The sequence below is a fragment of the Cryptomeria japonica genome, chromosome 8 (assembly GCF_030272615.1).
Source record: "Cryptomeria japonica chromosome 8, Sugi_1.0, whole genome shotgun sequence".
Lineage (NCBI taxonomy): Eukaryota > Viridiplantae > Streptophyta > Pinopsida > Cupressales > Cupressaceae > Cryptomeria > Cryptomeria japonica.
In genome coordinates, this window is record NC_081412.1 from 50,855,343 (window position 1) to 50,871,669 (window position 16,327).

General features: G+C 37.1%; 1 protein-coding gene across 3 annotated transcripts in view; it reads right to left on the minus strand.

The window, feature by feature from the left end:
• LOC131041733 (uncharacterized) overlaps positions 1-16,327 on the minus strand; it is a 166,270-nt gene that overhangs the window by 87,624 nt on the left and 62,319 nt on the right. For all 3 annotated transcript variants that reach the window (XM_059210823.1, XM_059210822.1, XM_057974924.2), the window contains exon 4: positions 559-657. In XM_059210823.1, the coding sequence (XP_059066806.1) occupies positions 559-657 (99 nt within the window). The remainder of the gene's footprint in view (positions 1-558; positions 658-16,327) is intronic.

A 16,327-nucleotide genomic window follows, 5' to 3' on the forward strand; every position in this document is an offset into this window, starting at 1 on the left:
TTAATTTAGGATTGTAGTACAATTTATGCCATACATATATTTGTAGTCATTAGGTAGTTTTGAAAGAAGACTAGATTATTGATCATTTTTGGCTTTTGAATGCTAGACATTAAGATACATTTGGCCTTAATGTCTAAGGATTCAACCATTTACTTGATCAAAAGACTCAGAAATATTCCAACCAATCAACATCCTCAATACCGAGATACCCAAGTATATAAAATCCGATGGTTTACAATAATAATCACAAGTTCGCTCTTTTTCTAATTATGCCTAAGAAAATGTCACAACATGGACATGTACATTAGAATAACTAGATACACAGCTAATAATATACTTAAGACAAAATATGGGAGATACCAGGCAACAAGAATATCTATTTGAAACATGGATATTTGACTCCTGTTATAGTTTGAATTGAATATACTTCAACAATAGGTGCTGAAATTGTTAATTTATTTGGTGGTTAAAGAAATTTACAATTTATTCAATGGAAACTTGGAAATTGCATGTCAAGAAATAAAGATGTAGTAAAAATAAGGTTTTTTTATTACTTACATGATGGATATCAATAGCATCCAGGAACTTTTCAAATGTATTAACCCATTCTTGATGACTCCAAACAGGTGGTGCATCTGCAGCAATCACTCGATAACCCTATTCTCATAAAAAAAAAGTGACTAGATATGAATAAAATAATACTGTTGAATATATTTTATTTAAAATTTAATTCAAACAAAAAATTTACAAAAAATAAATAGTTGCAGTATGTGCAGCACAAATAATTATAGCGTGCATTGTTTATCCACAATTCAAATTGCTTATATTATTCACCCATTGTCCGAAAAATTGGGTCTAAAGTTATGTTGGACGATTTGATAAATTCATTGTTGACTTAATAAGTGTGCACTAATAACTAGGAGATATTTTCCATAGTGTGTCAAATGATAATATTTATATAAAAATTCAACTATGTAGTTTTTGAGAACTCATTGATTCATATTTCATGAGTAGTGATTAACACAAATCCGTCTCTCATGAGAATGAATGTTCCACTTATCACTTATTCCATCTAAGTGATGCTCACAAGGGTGAAGCGTTGTGACTTCTTAGGAGGTCAGCCATCCTAGTACTACTCTGACTCAAGCATGATTAACCATGTAGTTTCCCCCAAGATCAAGCCCTAAAAACTGGGGCAACAAATTAAGTGGATTTGATCTTGGAGCAAACTCTATGATTAAGTGTACTTGAGCTGGAGTGGTACTAGGATGGGTGACCTCATGGGAAGTCCCAATCTTCACCCATGCGAGCATCGCCTAGATGGAATGCTAAGTGAACCATACATTCTCATTAGAGATGGGTTCATGTGAACCACTACTGATGAAATATGGGTCAATGAGTTTGATTCGATAAAATAAACTAGTGTACACTCTACAGTTCTGTTGCAGGGTCAAAAACAGATGTGGAATGGAGTCAATGGTTAAATACTTTTGCACATTAATGTTTCTCTCAAACAGCTAAACAATTTCAAAAAACTATTGCATATCAAATTTGCATGAGAAAGTTATGGCTCCAGGAAGGTTGCTGCTGAAGTGCATTTGACCTGTTTTTAACTCACTTAAATGATGGCTGGGTTATTTTTTAGGCTTATTAAGGGTATATAATCAGCCTATGTGACAAATAAACATCCTACAACCGTCCAAAACAAACCAGCAACAATATAAATGATTAAAAATTTGGCATGATTAATAAAAAAGCCTAAAGATTGATGTGTGGTATTCCAAAGTTAATGAAGCTCTGGTTTTGGCAGTTGACTTATATTCAAACGGTCTAACCTTTGGGGAAGGGATGTCTTGGCTACCTTCTCTGGTCTGGGAGAAAGGAGGCAAATGGACACTCTTGTTGGTGGTATTAGAGCCATTTTTGTAAGACAAAGCATGTGTATGCAAGTCTGATACAGCAGGGAGTGGCTTGCTGAGGTGCTTGTGAGCTCTTTAATGCATTGTGGAGCATGTTGAGTCCAGGTTGATCATAGTAAGACCTATGTAGTTCCTTTTTGCATGGTAGAACAGGAAGTCTTTGCTTCCTAGACTGAAACTTTTTATTTGTAGTGATCTTCAAATTATATGTGTTTGTTCAAATTTGTGCATGTTATATTTATTTTCTGTATTTATTGATCTTAACATCTCTATCTAAGTCTTTACCACAAGTTGAAGTTATTAGCATATCCATTGTGAATTGATTAAGTGATATTTAGATCGTTTGAGGCATTGACCTTGACTGAATACATTGCAAAGGGGCAGAGTGTAACATAGCCACCCTCTTTATGAATCAATCCACCATATTTTATGTAAAGAGGCAATGACTGTTTCAAATCACCACTTATGGTCCTGTTTTACACACCAGAAAGTTGAAACACGTTTTAAAAAGAAATATAATTATATATGATATGTATGGACTCTACTTACTCAAAAATGACAAATACGTGGAGTTAAGCGGGAAATCCAATGCAATGGAACATCTGGTCAATCAATGAGAAATCAGAAGAATAAACAAACGAAACACATGGTAACTCCCCCAATGGCTAATATTCACTGATAAACATACCCACATATACGCATTGGATCACATAAAACCTCAACACTTACCCATATAAGTGCAAGTTCAAGATCATTATATCCCAATATATACAAGTGGAAAGCCATAGTACACTATTCTCCACAACTCCCGGTGCATGAGTATTTCCTTTTTTTTCAACAAGAGTATTTAATCCCTTCTCAACAATACCAACTGCAATCACCTTGCTATTATAGAAAGTTCTGAACATGCATCCATTGCATTGAAAGATTCTTTGTTATTTCACTAACAAACTATAGGAACCAAAAGCCTAGAACATTGACCATCCATGCCATGAATGCAAGATAAAAACAGTAATATTACTTGACAAGATAAAAATGAAATCAAGGCTTGATAGAACTTTTTCATAACTACAGTACAAAAATCAACTCTCTCCCAGATACCTTCCACTCTAAACAACTAATCACTACCCAACTAGAATATTAATATAATCTGTGTTGAAAAACTCTGCGAGTACTCACACAAAAAATATGACAACGAGTTATTTGCCATATAACTCGGCACCAAGTTTTTCCAAAAAAGAACAGCAATTTTTTCTTAGAAAATCACAAATCACAAAAATGCATGATTTTTTGCCCTAGAATTACTAAAAACCCATCTAGTCGAAATACAAAAGCATTTATTAGGAATTGCAAATTTTTTTTAGGGTTTTGGAGCTTTTTCGCAACACGAAAAGAGGGACGAAGAGCATGATGGTGGCACATGACTGCAGGTATCACTCTATACAAGGTACCAAGTCATGGCTTTTCCAGAATGAAATATTAATATTGTAGGATCTAAGGAAGGGGTGACAAAAGAAATGAATGAAATATAGACAATTTGTCATTGGCAGATTGTATAAACTAATTATCAAGATTCAAGGAGTGGTGTACATGCAAAAGAGAAGAAATTAAAGTTAGATCAACATCCCAATACAAAACTTAGAGAACCAAAGGAAAAAGAAGCAAATACTGATAGAATCAACCATGCAAAGAGTAGATTGAATCATGCAGGTCAATGGTCTAGAAACTAGATTATGAAAGTTGGAGTGTACGTTTCACAAAGATAAGTTGCAAGAGGAATACACAACTTGAAAGACTAAATAGAGCATTCTTAAATTAAATATGCATGTTTTTGAAAAATATTTTAAAATTATGCATTCTAAAATGTTCAACAAATTTGCGGGGTCCCAAGTTTTTAAAAATTTTGAGCCTACCAAGTTATTGTTGAGTCTGAGTTTTCTAACTATGAATATAACATTACATTAACCTACCAACATATAACAAAACAAAAAATTGGATCAACACCAACAACCCCCTCCCCCCCACCTACTAGCCTTGATCCAAAATGGGAAAGTTCAGATGCTTTAGAGCATCTAGTGACTATCATGCAATTTTGCAAACCTAGCCTTCTACAATGGGTGCTAGTCAACTTGTACCTATCACCTTGACAGAGTCGTGTTTAAGTATCATTTACTTGACATATCTCTAGCCATCTATATGTTATGTGTAATGTAAACATGTGCTACTCAAGCATAGTAATCTTGTCTCACTAATAAAAAATGTACCTATAATTATCAGGTTCATCTCCACCTGACATTGCCTCGCCACTTTTATCCCCATTTCTCTATGAGCAACATTTGTCAACCTATATTGATTACCATGAAGAACTGACCACCAAATCCTTTAACCACCCTCAAACAATTGTGAGGGAAAAATGATAGCACAAAGAAGCTACAAACAATTATTCAAATGCTACAGAGTGCAAAAATAAGCAAATGAAATCACCATAAAGAAGCAGAAAAATAATGCCATTCAACATTGCACCCCCTTCAATGAAACTTTTAACTCCACAATTTTACAGCTACCATATTTTGAGATGGTATGATGGGTGGATTTATCTGATGATGAACATCCCATGTATGCAATGGTCATAATAAATCAAAATTTAAAAACATTAATCTCTTGCTCAAGTGTGAAGCAGGCTAGTCTTGTTTTTACCATTGCTCTGATAACACTTGTAGGATCCATGAGCACAGAGCATGGAAAATTTACACCATGAATACAAGATAAATTCAATAATATTACTTCATGAGACAAAAATGATTACATTATAATCAAACACTTATAGAAGCTTTCACCCTCCAACTACCTGTTGTGACCTTTTCACACATCGCCCCATTGCAAACGGGGACCCCCTCTTTCCTGCTTTCCACGTTGGTTAGTTTAGGGTTTTGGCAACATAATGGGCAATTTTGAGTTCTTGTGCCTGAGTCTCGGATTTTTTATCATGCCTAAGTGTCATTAAGGTTTTTGAAGTTATCGGATCAAGCATGTAAAGTTGAGATTTTAAATGATCCTAATTTTGTCCAAGTGTAGACCTTTTGAGCGTTAACGTGTTTTTGAATGTCCACGTCAGTGATTTCAAAGTGCTAAAGTGTTTTAGGACCCTTAGGAGTTGTTTTCTCGCTCCTAATGCATGTTGAGTTTTGAAGTTTCCTAGTGGTTTTGAGTGGAAAAATCATCATATTCCGGATGAAAATCCATATTCTAAGGGTTAAAAGGTCAAAATTCCAGACTAGAGGTGCTTTTCCTCTCATATTCCTAACTACCCATGATTTTTCCCACTCAAAATCTAGACTGAACATGGATTTCCCTTGGAATCCAGACATGCCTAATTTTTCCCCCATTCAAAATCCAGAATAGGGTCGATTTTCCACCAAGATGATTAAATTTTGTCTAAGTGTTCGGAATTTTCCTAACTACCTTCGAATTTCCCCTAGGGAATGTGGATGAAGTTGCGGATGACTTGAGTGAGGATTCTTGATGACTATCAATTTTCCACCAAAGAGTTTCATGACGACTTTTTTTTGGATTTTAGAGCGGATAGTGATTCCAGACTTGGTACAAATTTCCACCAAGTGCAAATTGAAGATTTTTAAATTTGGATTGCTATCCAGACTGGGGTCGATTTTCCCCCAGAGGTATTTTTTGGCCAAGAGTGATGATTTTTAGTCGGGATTTTGACTCCAGACATAGGTCGATTTTCCCTTGAAGGCAATTTTGTGTGATTTATGATGAAATTTTGTCTGGATTTTTATCCAGACAGAGGTCAAATTTCCCCAAGTGTGCATTTTTTTGAAATTTTAATTATTTTTATTTGGATTTTTAATCCAAATAAGGATTGATTTTCCCCATGGGTCCAATTTGGATGAAATTTTTTAAAAAAATTAAAGGGACCCAAATTTAATTGTTTTTAATGACGTTTTAAAAAATAAAAAGAATTAATAAATGATTTGCAATGAGCATTTAATGAATTTCACCTTCTAGAAGCAAATCGATTTTCCCCAAGCAAGTATAAGTACAAGTGTTTTATCCCACATTGCTTGTGTGGTGAAAGTTCAAGGTGAAAGCAAGTTTAAAAGGGGAGGCCAGCAATATAATATTATTATATTTGCCAGGTGTGTTCATACTTAGGCGATTTTTCCTCCAGCTAGCGAATTTTGGCAAAGTGTCAAGTTGACACATTGGGCTGAAGATTGGTTTTATTGTTCATTTTTCCCCTATTCCCAGCCAAGGCGATTTTTCTTGGCCGCCATTTGAGTGTGTTTGAAGCATCATTTTCAGACTTTGGCGATTTTGGGAAGGTGGCGCCATTTTTGGAGTTAGGCGATTTTTGTTTTAGGAGGTTTTTACCTTCATTTTGGTGATTGTATCTCCTTGGGTGGTGGCGCCATTGTTGGGAACTTGCTGATAATTATTCTCAGACTTGATTCGCACCATTTTTCAGACTTATGTGACCTCCATTGTTCGCTGGCAATTAATTTTCAGACTTCATTCTTCATTGCCCAACTAATTCCAACTTGGACGATTTGCATTTGGAAGGATTTTGTGGAGTTTTGTGTGCATTTTCAGACCATTTACATGCTGTTACAGGTCTGAAACTCAATTGATAAGGGGCTGTCTTCATAAAATCATCATTTCCAGCCACTTGTCAACCTAGGCGATTTCACTTTGGAAGCATTTTTGCTTCATTCCGGGGGCCATTTTCTGAGTTTATCTTCATTCCTAAGGGTGCTGGTAAGTCTCAAAACTCTGTTTTCAGACTTGTCTTCAGAGTTAACTTTCATTTCCAGCCCTACATACACACTCAGATTTACCCATGTTTGCCTTGAGAAATTGTTTTTCATCATAGATTTTGCATAACACGCGTTTGCAACATGATTTTAAGGACTAATTTACACAGTTGCAGGTTGCCTTCAGACTTTTGGCAGCCATTGTTGACTTCGGAAGGGTGTCCTCAAACATTTTCTTTGTGTGAAAACACTCATTTTCACACCTTTCCATAGTCATTTTTTGATCCGGTATACTCCTCTACACACTATTTTTGGTAAATCTCCTAAGTGTAAGGAGGTGTCTTCAAACTTTCTTAAGTCTGAAAATGATTAATTTTATGAGCTTTCATGAGGATCTTGTACCCTAATTTTATGTATTTACGTTCTATTTTCAGAATTTGTTTTAAATATGGACAAAATCCTTGATTTCTATTCCTAAATTTGTCTAAATTTTAAGAAATCAGAACTTTCCTAATTCTGAAAATAGCTTATTAGGATTAATTTTCCGAAGTTCTAACTTCTAGCTTCGTACAGGTACAATGTCGAAGTCAAGAATCAAGGAAAGGAGAGAACAACAGAGGATAGTTGAGACGGGATTCTATCCAGAATCCAAGATGTCATCCACATGGAAGGAGATTATAGACACGAACATGCATTTCTTGAACATGGGCCAGATGCGGCAACGGATGTTTGGAATTGGAAGCCAAATTCCTTCCCCAGCTTATGTAGACATTATGAAGAGTGGCATTTATTAGGCCGCTCGATTTCCGCAATCCATACAGTGGAGTGAGTTTATCCTGGAGTGTGCACGATGTTACGATCCTCGCTCCCGAATGATCAAGACTCCTAAGGGTGCCATCATTGCCTACCTTGATGAGGATGTGATTGGTGAGGTGTTTGGAATTCCACGTGGAATAGACATGAAAGACATTACCAAGGATGAATATGAAGACAGATATAAGAAGAAGATGGATGCATGCAAGACCATAGTGAACAAGGAATGGATGATCAAGCGCAGGTCTCATCATTCCAAGGTTCCGAAGACACTCATGTGCACAGGCTTCAAAGATGAATATAGTGATTTAGTATTCTTGCTTAACCGAGTGATGGGGATGTCGCAGGGTGCAATATACAATGGATGGATGTTCTATTTCATCCAGGATTGTCTAAAAGGAACGTTGATTAATTGGTCTAAAATCACAAGTGACAATCTCGATTTTCAGCTAAGGAATGTGGAGAGGTCCAGATCATTTTCCAGGACTTCCTATTTGGTGTACCTGCTTGCACGATTTGTTACCTACAAAGGATTGATATGCAGAGGTAAAGTCGGGAATGGACAAGGACAGTTCAGGAGTTATGAATGTTATCCACAGCTGAACATGTATCGAATTGAAGACTATAAGAGAGTGAATGATGCATTCACTATGTACATAAAGCGAATGTTGCAAGGCGGGATCCACAAAAGGTTGTCTAAGGAGGCAACAGAGCTGATAAAGAAATATGGATCGTGGTACATACAGTTTCCCACTCTCACATACCTAAGGATTCATGGATTTCAATCCGAACCTTACAGGCTTCCTAGGTATCCTTCTGACAGAATGCTCTTGTTGGAAGTGGTGAGATAGCTTTTGGAATATGATTACATCCAGAAAGATAAGCATAGAACTGGCATGTCAGTTCCTATTTCCATGGGGAAGACATTGAAGGTTTGCTAATCTGTCGTCGTAGCTAGCACAGCAATTGAAGAGCTTGCATTCTATCAATTTGCAACATATCAGAAAAGAGAAAGGTTTGATCTGAATAAGAAAGTTGGAAGGATTAGGGGGGATAGCTTCATGTACAAGGTAGACACAGAAGATTATTGGGCCAGCTTAATGGATGAGCAAGCAGTGAAAAGATGATTGTGGTCCAGAATGTCAGTGGATTTCATGAGGAAGTGTGGACTTTTCCTCATTCCTGATCAAGTATTAGATGATAAGGATCATACACATCCACAATATGAGAATGAAATGAAGAGGATGATCCTATTGCCTAATTTGTAAGAACAAGAAGTGACAAATTTGAATGTGTTGATGAGAGAGGTCTTGAATTTCTCCTAAGGATGGGTGGACCATCAAATGAACAAGTTAGTTGACATGGGTGTTATCTTCACTTATGAAAAGATGAAATCGGAGGAGTCTTCTTCCGAAGATGATCAGAGGACTATCAGTGATGTCAAGATTCATGCAGATGAGGAGAGTCAAGCTCCTAAACGAAGGAAGAACACATCAGGAGAAGTCAAGGCTAGAGTGAAGAAGATTGAGGAGGTTAAGAAGAAGAAACAAAAGACTACCATTCCTTCACCTATCATTCCTTCACCGCCCCTCAATGTCTCATCAATCAAGGAAGTTGAAGTGCCACAATAGAACAAAGAGATTGAGCAATGTTTCAATACGTGATATTACCAGAGAATATTCAGGATTTACATGCCACAGCGATATCTGCTCCACCTAATGAGGATCAGTCGGGATCTCCTACTGTCATTTTGGAGGTTAGTTTGGGAAAGAATGTATACGATTTGACCGAGGATAATCCTGATGATGATAATGATGTTATCTCGGCATTGAGAGAGCTTGATCGAGAGATATGTCTCGATGATGGTATGGAGATGGCCACTATTCCTAATTGGATGATGATGAGTATGGATAAAAGTAAGAAAATGATGGAGGCACAGCTGATTGATATCATTGATGACTACTTCGTTAGGAGCAACAAGGAGAAAGAACCTAACAAAGCTGATATTTTGTCACATAGCTAGAGATGAGACAGGAATGCGGATTGCACAGGTGGTTGTTCCTATTGGAGATGTGACGACAGACATTGCTACTCCCATGGATTTCCAAATTACTTCAGTTGCCCTTGGTCCTACTACAAAAGAGAAGGAATTTTAGGAGGTTGGTGATACCCTTAAGGCAATCAATATGAGATTGGATAGAGAGATAGAGAAAAGAGAGAAGTACGAAGAAGAAAATATCAGACTTAGTATATTGCAAGGATAAGGCGTGAAAATCCCACCCTTATTTCCCCTATTGCAATTGATTGTGGACGACATTCACATTATGAGGCAGCGAGAGATACACTCTCAGAGACAGAGAAATGGATTGAAAATACAAAGAGACAGGCGGATAATTTCCTTACTCAGTTTGTCTAGGCTTATGACAGGACAACAAGGCTTATATTCAGAATACAATATTTAAAGGGAGTTTGGGAAGAATTCTGACCTATTCAGGAGAAGACTATTCCACGTCTCAGAGCTTTGAAGAGGATTCCTAAGTCTACATTGATTAGGGAGAATGTTGTGCACAATGGAGATAAATACGATTTCCATGGCTGGTATTGCTCATTAGCCATGAAGAAATCAACTTATGAGAGTGCACAAATAAGTTTTGCAGAGATGGAAGAATCAATTCATGATATTTAGTCGAAGATCCTTGCCTCGATTGAGGAACTATTGAGAGTTGATGTCAGTGAAGCCAGTGGGTTACACTTAGCGGAATTGAGAGACAAAATAAAATTCATGTATTTCAATCAGTTGGACTCTTTGAAGAAGAGTCAGATAGATGATTTGGTCTCTTTGTTGATTCACGTTCATAATTCGCAAAAGCTCATGCCAGATTGGGAGAACACCTTGGATGCTTGCTCAGATGCATTGGACGTGATTGATTTACAACAGGATACCTTACCTAGCATTTCCATGGAGGAGTTGGATTCTGTATTAGCTAGATTTTTGGATTATGATGTGAGAGAAAGAGATGCAGGGAGGAATCTTCTAGAAGACTCCCTTTTTGATGACTAGGTGTCTTTCTATTGGGCCATATGTTGGTGGCTCCATTTTTTATGTAAACCCTAATTAGGGCAACTCTAGGGTTTTGTTGGCATGATCTTGGCCCTTGATTTTAGTTTAATCTTGGCCATCCATTTTGTATGAGACTCTAAAGATACCTCATTGCCTCTCATTTGTAAGAGAGATTTTGTAGAATTGTTGGTATATGTTGCAGCTTTTGAATATAAATCATTGTTTGACTTGATGGTGATTTTGTTTTTCAAGTGTCGTTTTGCATTCAAGGTTCTCAATCCTCCAAGTTAGATTAGAATTTTAGATTTAGAATTTGCTTTCAATGTTTGTTAGATTGAATGAAAGAATTCTTGAGTATATTTGTGTGGAATCTGTGAATCCATACCACTAGCCTCTTGCTGATTGTAAGTGTGCCTTGGGTGGTCAACTAGAAACTTATGCAAACTTAACTTCGATTATTATACATCCATTGTTATGCATCAACTTGGATGGTTTCAATATCAGATGGTAGTAATTTGAAAATCTATCAGATACACCTTAGATGATTGCACTAAGCTCGTGTCAATATCTGTTCGACTTGATGGTGAGACCTTGCCTAGTTTGATTCCACTAAATTTATTCATCATTTCCTACATTCCTAGGCTTAAAATAGATTTCTTGAACCCTATTCTCTTTTGTCCTTTTTTAGAAAGTCTTGTTAGAACTGAGTCTAGAACTACATTGCCAAATCCTAAGTTATCAGCATACCCATTCCATATTCACGATAAGCGAAGTTAATCTGAACAATTGTGTAAGTCCCCAAGTGAAAACAGCAATTCACATCAACCATTGAGTTACCCACTCGTCAAGACCTGATTGTAGAAACCTTGGAATCATTTTAGTTGATCTTATCCTTAGCATCTGAGGTGATTTTGTTCAAGAGAGGGTAAAGTACTTTGGTATTTTATTCTGATGCTTGAATGTGCATAAAGCAAACATCAACACTACCCAACTACCATACACAAATCAATTATCTCGCAAACATCTTCCAGTCTAAACAACTGCTCACTACCCAACTTACTATTATAACATTACATTAACCTGCTAACACAACAAAACCAAAAATCTGGACCAACACCAACACAAACAAAAGATTTGCGTTCATGTCAAGAACATTATGAACATTATTGAAAGTATAACTCATAGCGTTCTTCAAACTTCAATGTGAATCAAAAACGCCACATCCTTTAACATACTAAGTCCAACCATCACCTAATGAAGCAGATTCACTTCTACTCTTATTTTCCACAAAACTTATGTCCCAGTCTTTGTGACTTATATCAGGTTGAAATGCATGTCAACTGAAATAACAAGTTGTGGGCTCAATTTATTGGTCCTAGAATGCAGCAAATGCACTCTTTGTCACCTTTTGCTCATCACTCTTAGCAAAAATTGTTTTCTTTGACCTACATCAGCATGCCAAGTCAGTCTTTCCTTTCTAGCAATTTCTCTTGATATATCTAGGCTCAATATAGTAATAAAATTTCCATTTCCCTCTCTTGAGTGTACTATTTGATGATATATTAATTATTACTAATGTTGTGCATGTCTAAGATAAATGTTTCCATCTAACACCACCTTTGCTCTTAATGCGAAAGACTTGCTAAATTACTTCTCGAAGTCAAGTGTTTGTGTGTCCACAATCAAATGTAAGGTTTCAACAAACAAATCATGATGATGGCAAGCTTCATAAGGTCCAAGCTACCATATCTTCACCATCCTTTAGTTTCTAACATAGTTATTGGGAGATTCATACCCTAACCCTTGGTACTCATCTCATATACCAAAAACACATCCCCGTTTGAAAGACCTATATATAGCTGTCTATAGACATTATGAGACTTCAAATAAAGTTTCTTTACGACTCCTATATGTCTCCTATAAGCATCTCTTGAAAACAAGGAAACTTCAAATAGAGGCTTCTCAAATATATCACATAAATTATATTGGATTTTCTTAAAGTGTTAACATGTAGTTGACAAAAGTTTAAAGAACTAAACAAACACACTAATAGACTTGTAATTTTCTATTTTTTTAATAAAAGTTTACAAGTTTTCTTGGTGGTAGAAAATTTCCTTGTTAAATCCCAAAGAGGTAAAACTACAAAGCAAAACAATAATAAGGTTTAAGATGTGTACATGCATTGACATTTTAACAATTTTGAAAATATAGTTATCTCCAAGGGCCCCCACACTATGTTTTAAAAATAATGGGATTCCCCTCCTAGTTTCTTTGTCATTCTAAGGTGACTATGATTTTAAATAGTTTTTTCCTATCAAGATGATGATTATCAAATATCAATAAAATTATTCTATTTCAATACTTTTAAATGTCAATTTTATTTTTAATTTTAAGCATTTGAGAATTTAACATTCTTTAAAGATATCCTCCTTTGTCTAATTATATAATCTTTAAAGATGTGTGTGTGTACATGTTGTGACGTATTCACACATAGCCCCATTGCAAATGGGGACCCCTACTTTTTGCTTTTTAGGGTTAGTCTTCCTGGTTTAGTCTTTTAGGTTCTGGGCTATTAGTCTTTGCATTGAAGGGTCGCCAAAGGGCTCATTAGGATAGGATGGTCTGCTTAGGTTCAAATTGGTCAGTAGGTGGTCCAGGTCAGGGTTTCTATTGAAAGTTTCCTCTTGGTTAGGCCTAGGAGCTTGTTAAGACTTGATTGGGAATAGAGAGATCTTTGTACCTTGCCATGAGTCTAAGTGAAAATCCAAGGGTGGCCTTGCCTTTAAGACCTAGGGCATTTAGTCAAGGAAGTGATGAAGAATTTGAGCACGATTGCCAAATTCGCTCCTAACCCTTCCAAAGGGACAGGAGCGAATTTCTTTAGAAACCTCTTTTGCTCCTAGTCTAGACCTCAAAGCTTACTCCTACATCTTGACTGAGTGAGGAATGACCTATTTTTTGCCTTGTGAACAAGTTGGAACGAGATGGGATGAGGAAATTGAGCCTAAACATGAATTTCGCTCCTGACCCTTCCAAAGGGCCCAGAGCGAATTTCTCTAAAAACCTCTCCTTCTAACATGGGTTAAAATCCTTGATTCCATGCCTTGATTGAATAAAAAATGATCTATCTATGCCTTTGGAAATGAGTTGCAACCAAGTGAAATGAGGAAAAGTGAGGAATTTATGCAAAAAAGCAAAAAATTTCGCTCCTGACCCTTCCAAAGGGTCCAGAGCGAAATTCCTAGATAGATCCTGTCCTTCCAAAGGTACCTAAGCGAAATGGTTAGATGCACTTTTGATCCAAGGTTTTGAGCTAGGCACCTCCTTAAGGTGATTTGTTAGCATGTCTTGAGGTGAGAATAATGTGAACGAGGGTGAAGATTGAGTGTTTGGAAGGTATTTAAGACGAAAACATCAAATTTGCTCCTGACCCTTCCAAAGGGTCCTGAGCGAATTTCCTTATATCTCCCTTCTTGGTCCAAATTTGCCTCATAAACCTTATCCCTATGGCATAGTTGAGAGAGTATTGATGTGTGAAACGAAGTGAAGTGATGAAAAGTTAAGGATTTGAACATAATTGCAAATTTCGCTCCTGACCCTTCCAAAGGGTCCAAAGCGAAAAAAAATTAAGCTCCTGACCCTTCTAAAGGGTCAAGAGCGAAATCCTCCAAATGGCTTATTTCTTCACTAGGGTCATTGAATGGTGGTCATGCATGGCAGAGAAAAGGATTCAAAAAGACAAGTCTAAAGCGAGCTAAGTGAAAAAGGATGAGAATTTAGCCAAAAAGAGAATTTCACTCCCGACCCTTCCAAAGGGTCCAGAGCAAATTTCTCCATAAAACATTACATCTTGCTCAAACCTATGAACTTACTCTTTCCCAAGCATTTTTGAAGACAAAAACACTTGTTTTTGATGATTAAAGGATGAGAAATTGAGTTTTGTGAAGACAAATCAAGCAAAATGTAAATTTCGCTCCTGACCCTTCCAAAGGGTCCAAAGCGAAATTATTTTTAAGCTCCTGACCCTTCCAAAGGGTCCAAAGCGAAATTATTTTTAAGCTCCTGACCCTTCCAAAGGGTCCAAAGCGAAATTCCTAGCAAGACTCTATTTTGCCTAATGTACTAAATAAACCTTGTTTTGATAGCAAATTGACTTGATGGTGATGGGAGGAGGTGTGATTGGTTAAATTCAATGCAAAGAAAGGACGAATGGATGAAGAAATTGGGCCTAGGAAGAATTTTGCTCCTGAGCCTTCCGAAGGGTCCAGAGCGAATTCTCCTAAAACACTATTTTCCTCCTTGTTCAAACCAAGATCTTTGTTCCTAGGACATGGTTGAGGGAGGATGGATATATACTTGCCTTAAGAACTGAATGGAAGTGAAGGCAATGATGGATTTGAGGTTAAAAGACAAAATTCGCTCCTGACCCTTCCAAAGGGCCCAGAGCGAATTTTCATAAAATCTTCCCTTTGCTTCAAATTTGAACCAATTTTGTGCCTTGGAGCCTTAGCTAGGATGTCATCATGCCTTGGAAGCGATTGAGAGGTGAAAAGGTGGAGGATTTGGGCCTAAAATGCAAATTTCACTCCTAGCCCTTCCAAAGGGTCCAAAGCGAAATCCTTTGGATAGCCTAATTTCTTGCCAAAAACGTTGAAATGGACATCACATTGAGGGTAGATGGGCTTGATAGTATGGGGGGACGACCCAAAAGGCCTAGCCTAGGAGAAAAGTTCAAGGAAATGATGAAAGGTTGAGTGCAAATGCAAATTTCGCTCCTAACCCTTCCAAAGGGTCCAAAGCGAAATTTCGTAAAAACACTATTTTCCTCCTTGTTGAGACCAAGATCTTGGTTCCTAGGGCATGGTTGGGAAATGATTAATGTGTACTTGCCCTTGAAAAGTGATTTGAGGCAATGAGATGATAGAATTTGAGCTAAAATTCAAATTTCACTACTAACCCTTCCAAAGGGTCCAGAGCAAAATTCCTAGGAGATCTAATGTTTTGCCTAGGCCCTTGAATGATCCCGTTCCTAAGCAATTTTTGGGAGCAAGCGACTTGTCTATACCTAGAAGGAGCACAATTATGAATTCTAATGCCTTGAAGAATGAGTTATGATTAGGGAATTAAGTGAAATTGCTAAATTTGCTCTTGTACCTTGCAGAGGGTCCAGAGCGAATCTCATTATAAGTCCTATCCTGGGGGAGGGTCCAAAGCAAGTTGATCTTAATGCCTTCTTGTTGATGATTTAAGGTGGGAAATATCATGTTAGAATAAATATATCATGTATTCTTAATCATCTTTTGTTTGTTTTGCAGGTCAACAAAATTAAGATGGAGGAAGATCAGGCCAGGACAAGGGCAACCTCTTCTAGTTTCATCATCATCAAGAACACCTCAAATGCATGGAGGAAGACTCAAAGTGCTTCCAAGTTGGAGAACTTCAAGTGTTCAAGGAAATGCAAGCGATGGAGTTGACCATCCTCAGGGACCTCATTCTACCACATGGAGAGATCACAAGATATCAGAAGAATGATCTTACAAACACTTCAAGGCGGAGTGAGCTACTAGAGAAGGTGACTTGGCCATAACTTCCTATCACCATTATGCAAAATCGAGAGGAAGCTTTATCAAACACATGGGAGTCAAGGAGGTACATCATTCATCGAGTACATCAAGGACAAAGGAGGATCACCGAGGTCAGTGCAAGGGTACCTTGAAGAAGCAAATAGTTTCAGAAGAGTTAATCAGAGTTAGCTTCTCAAC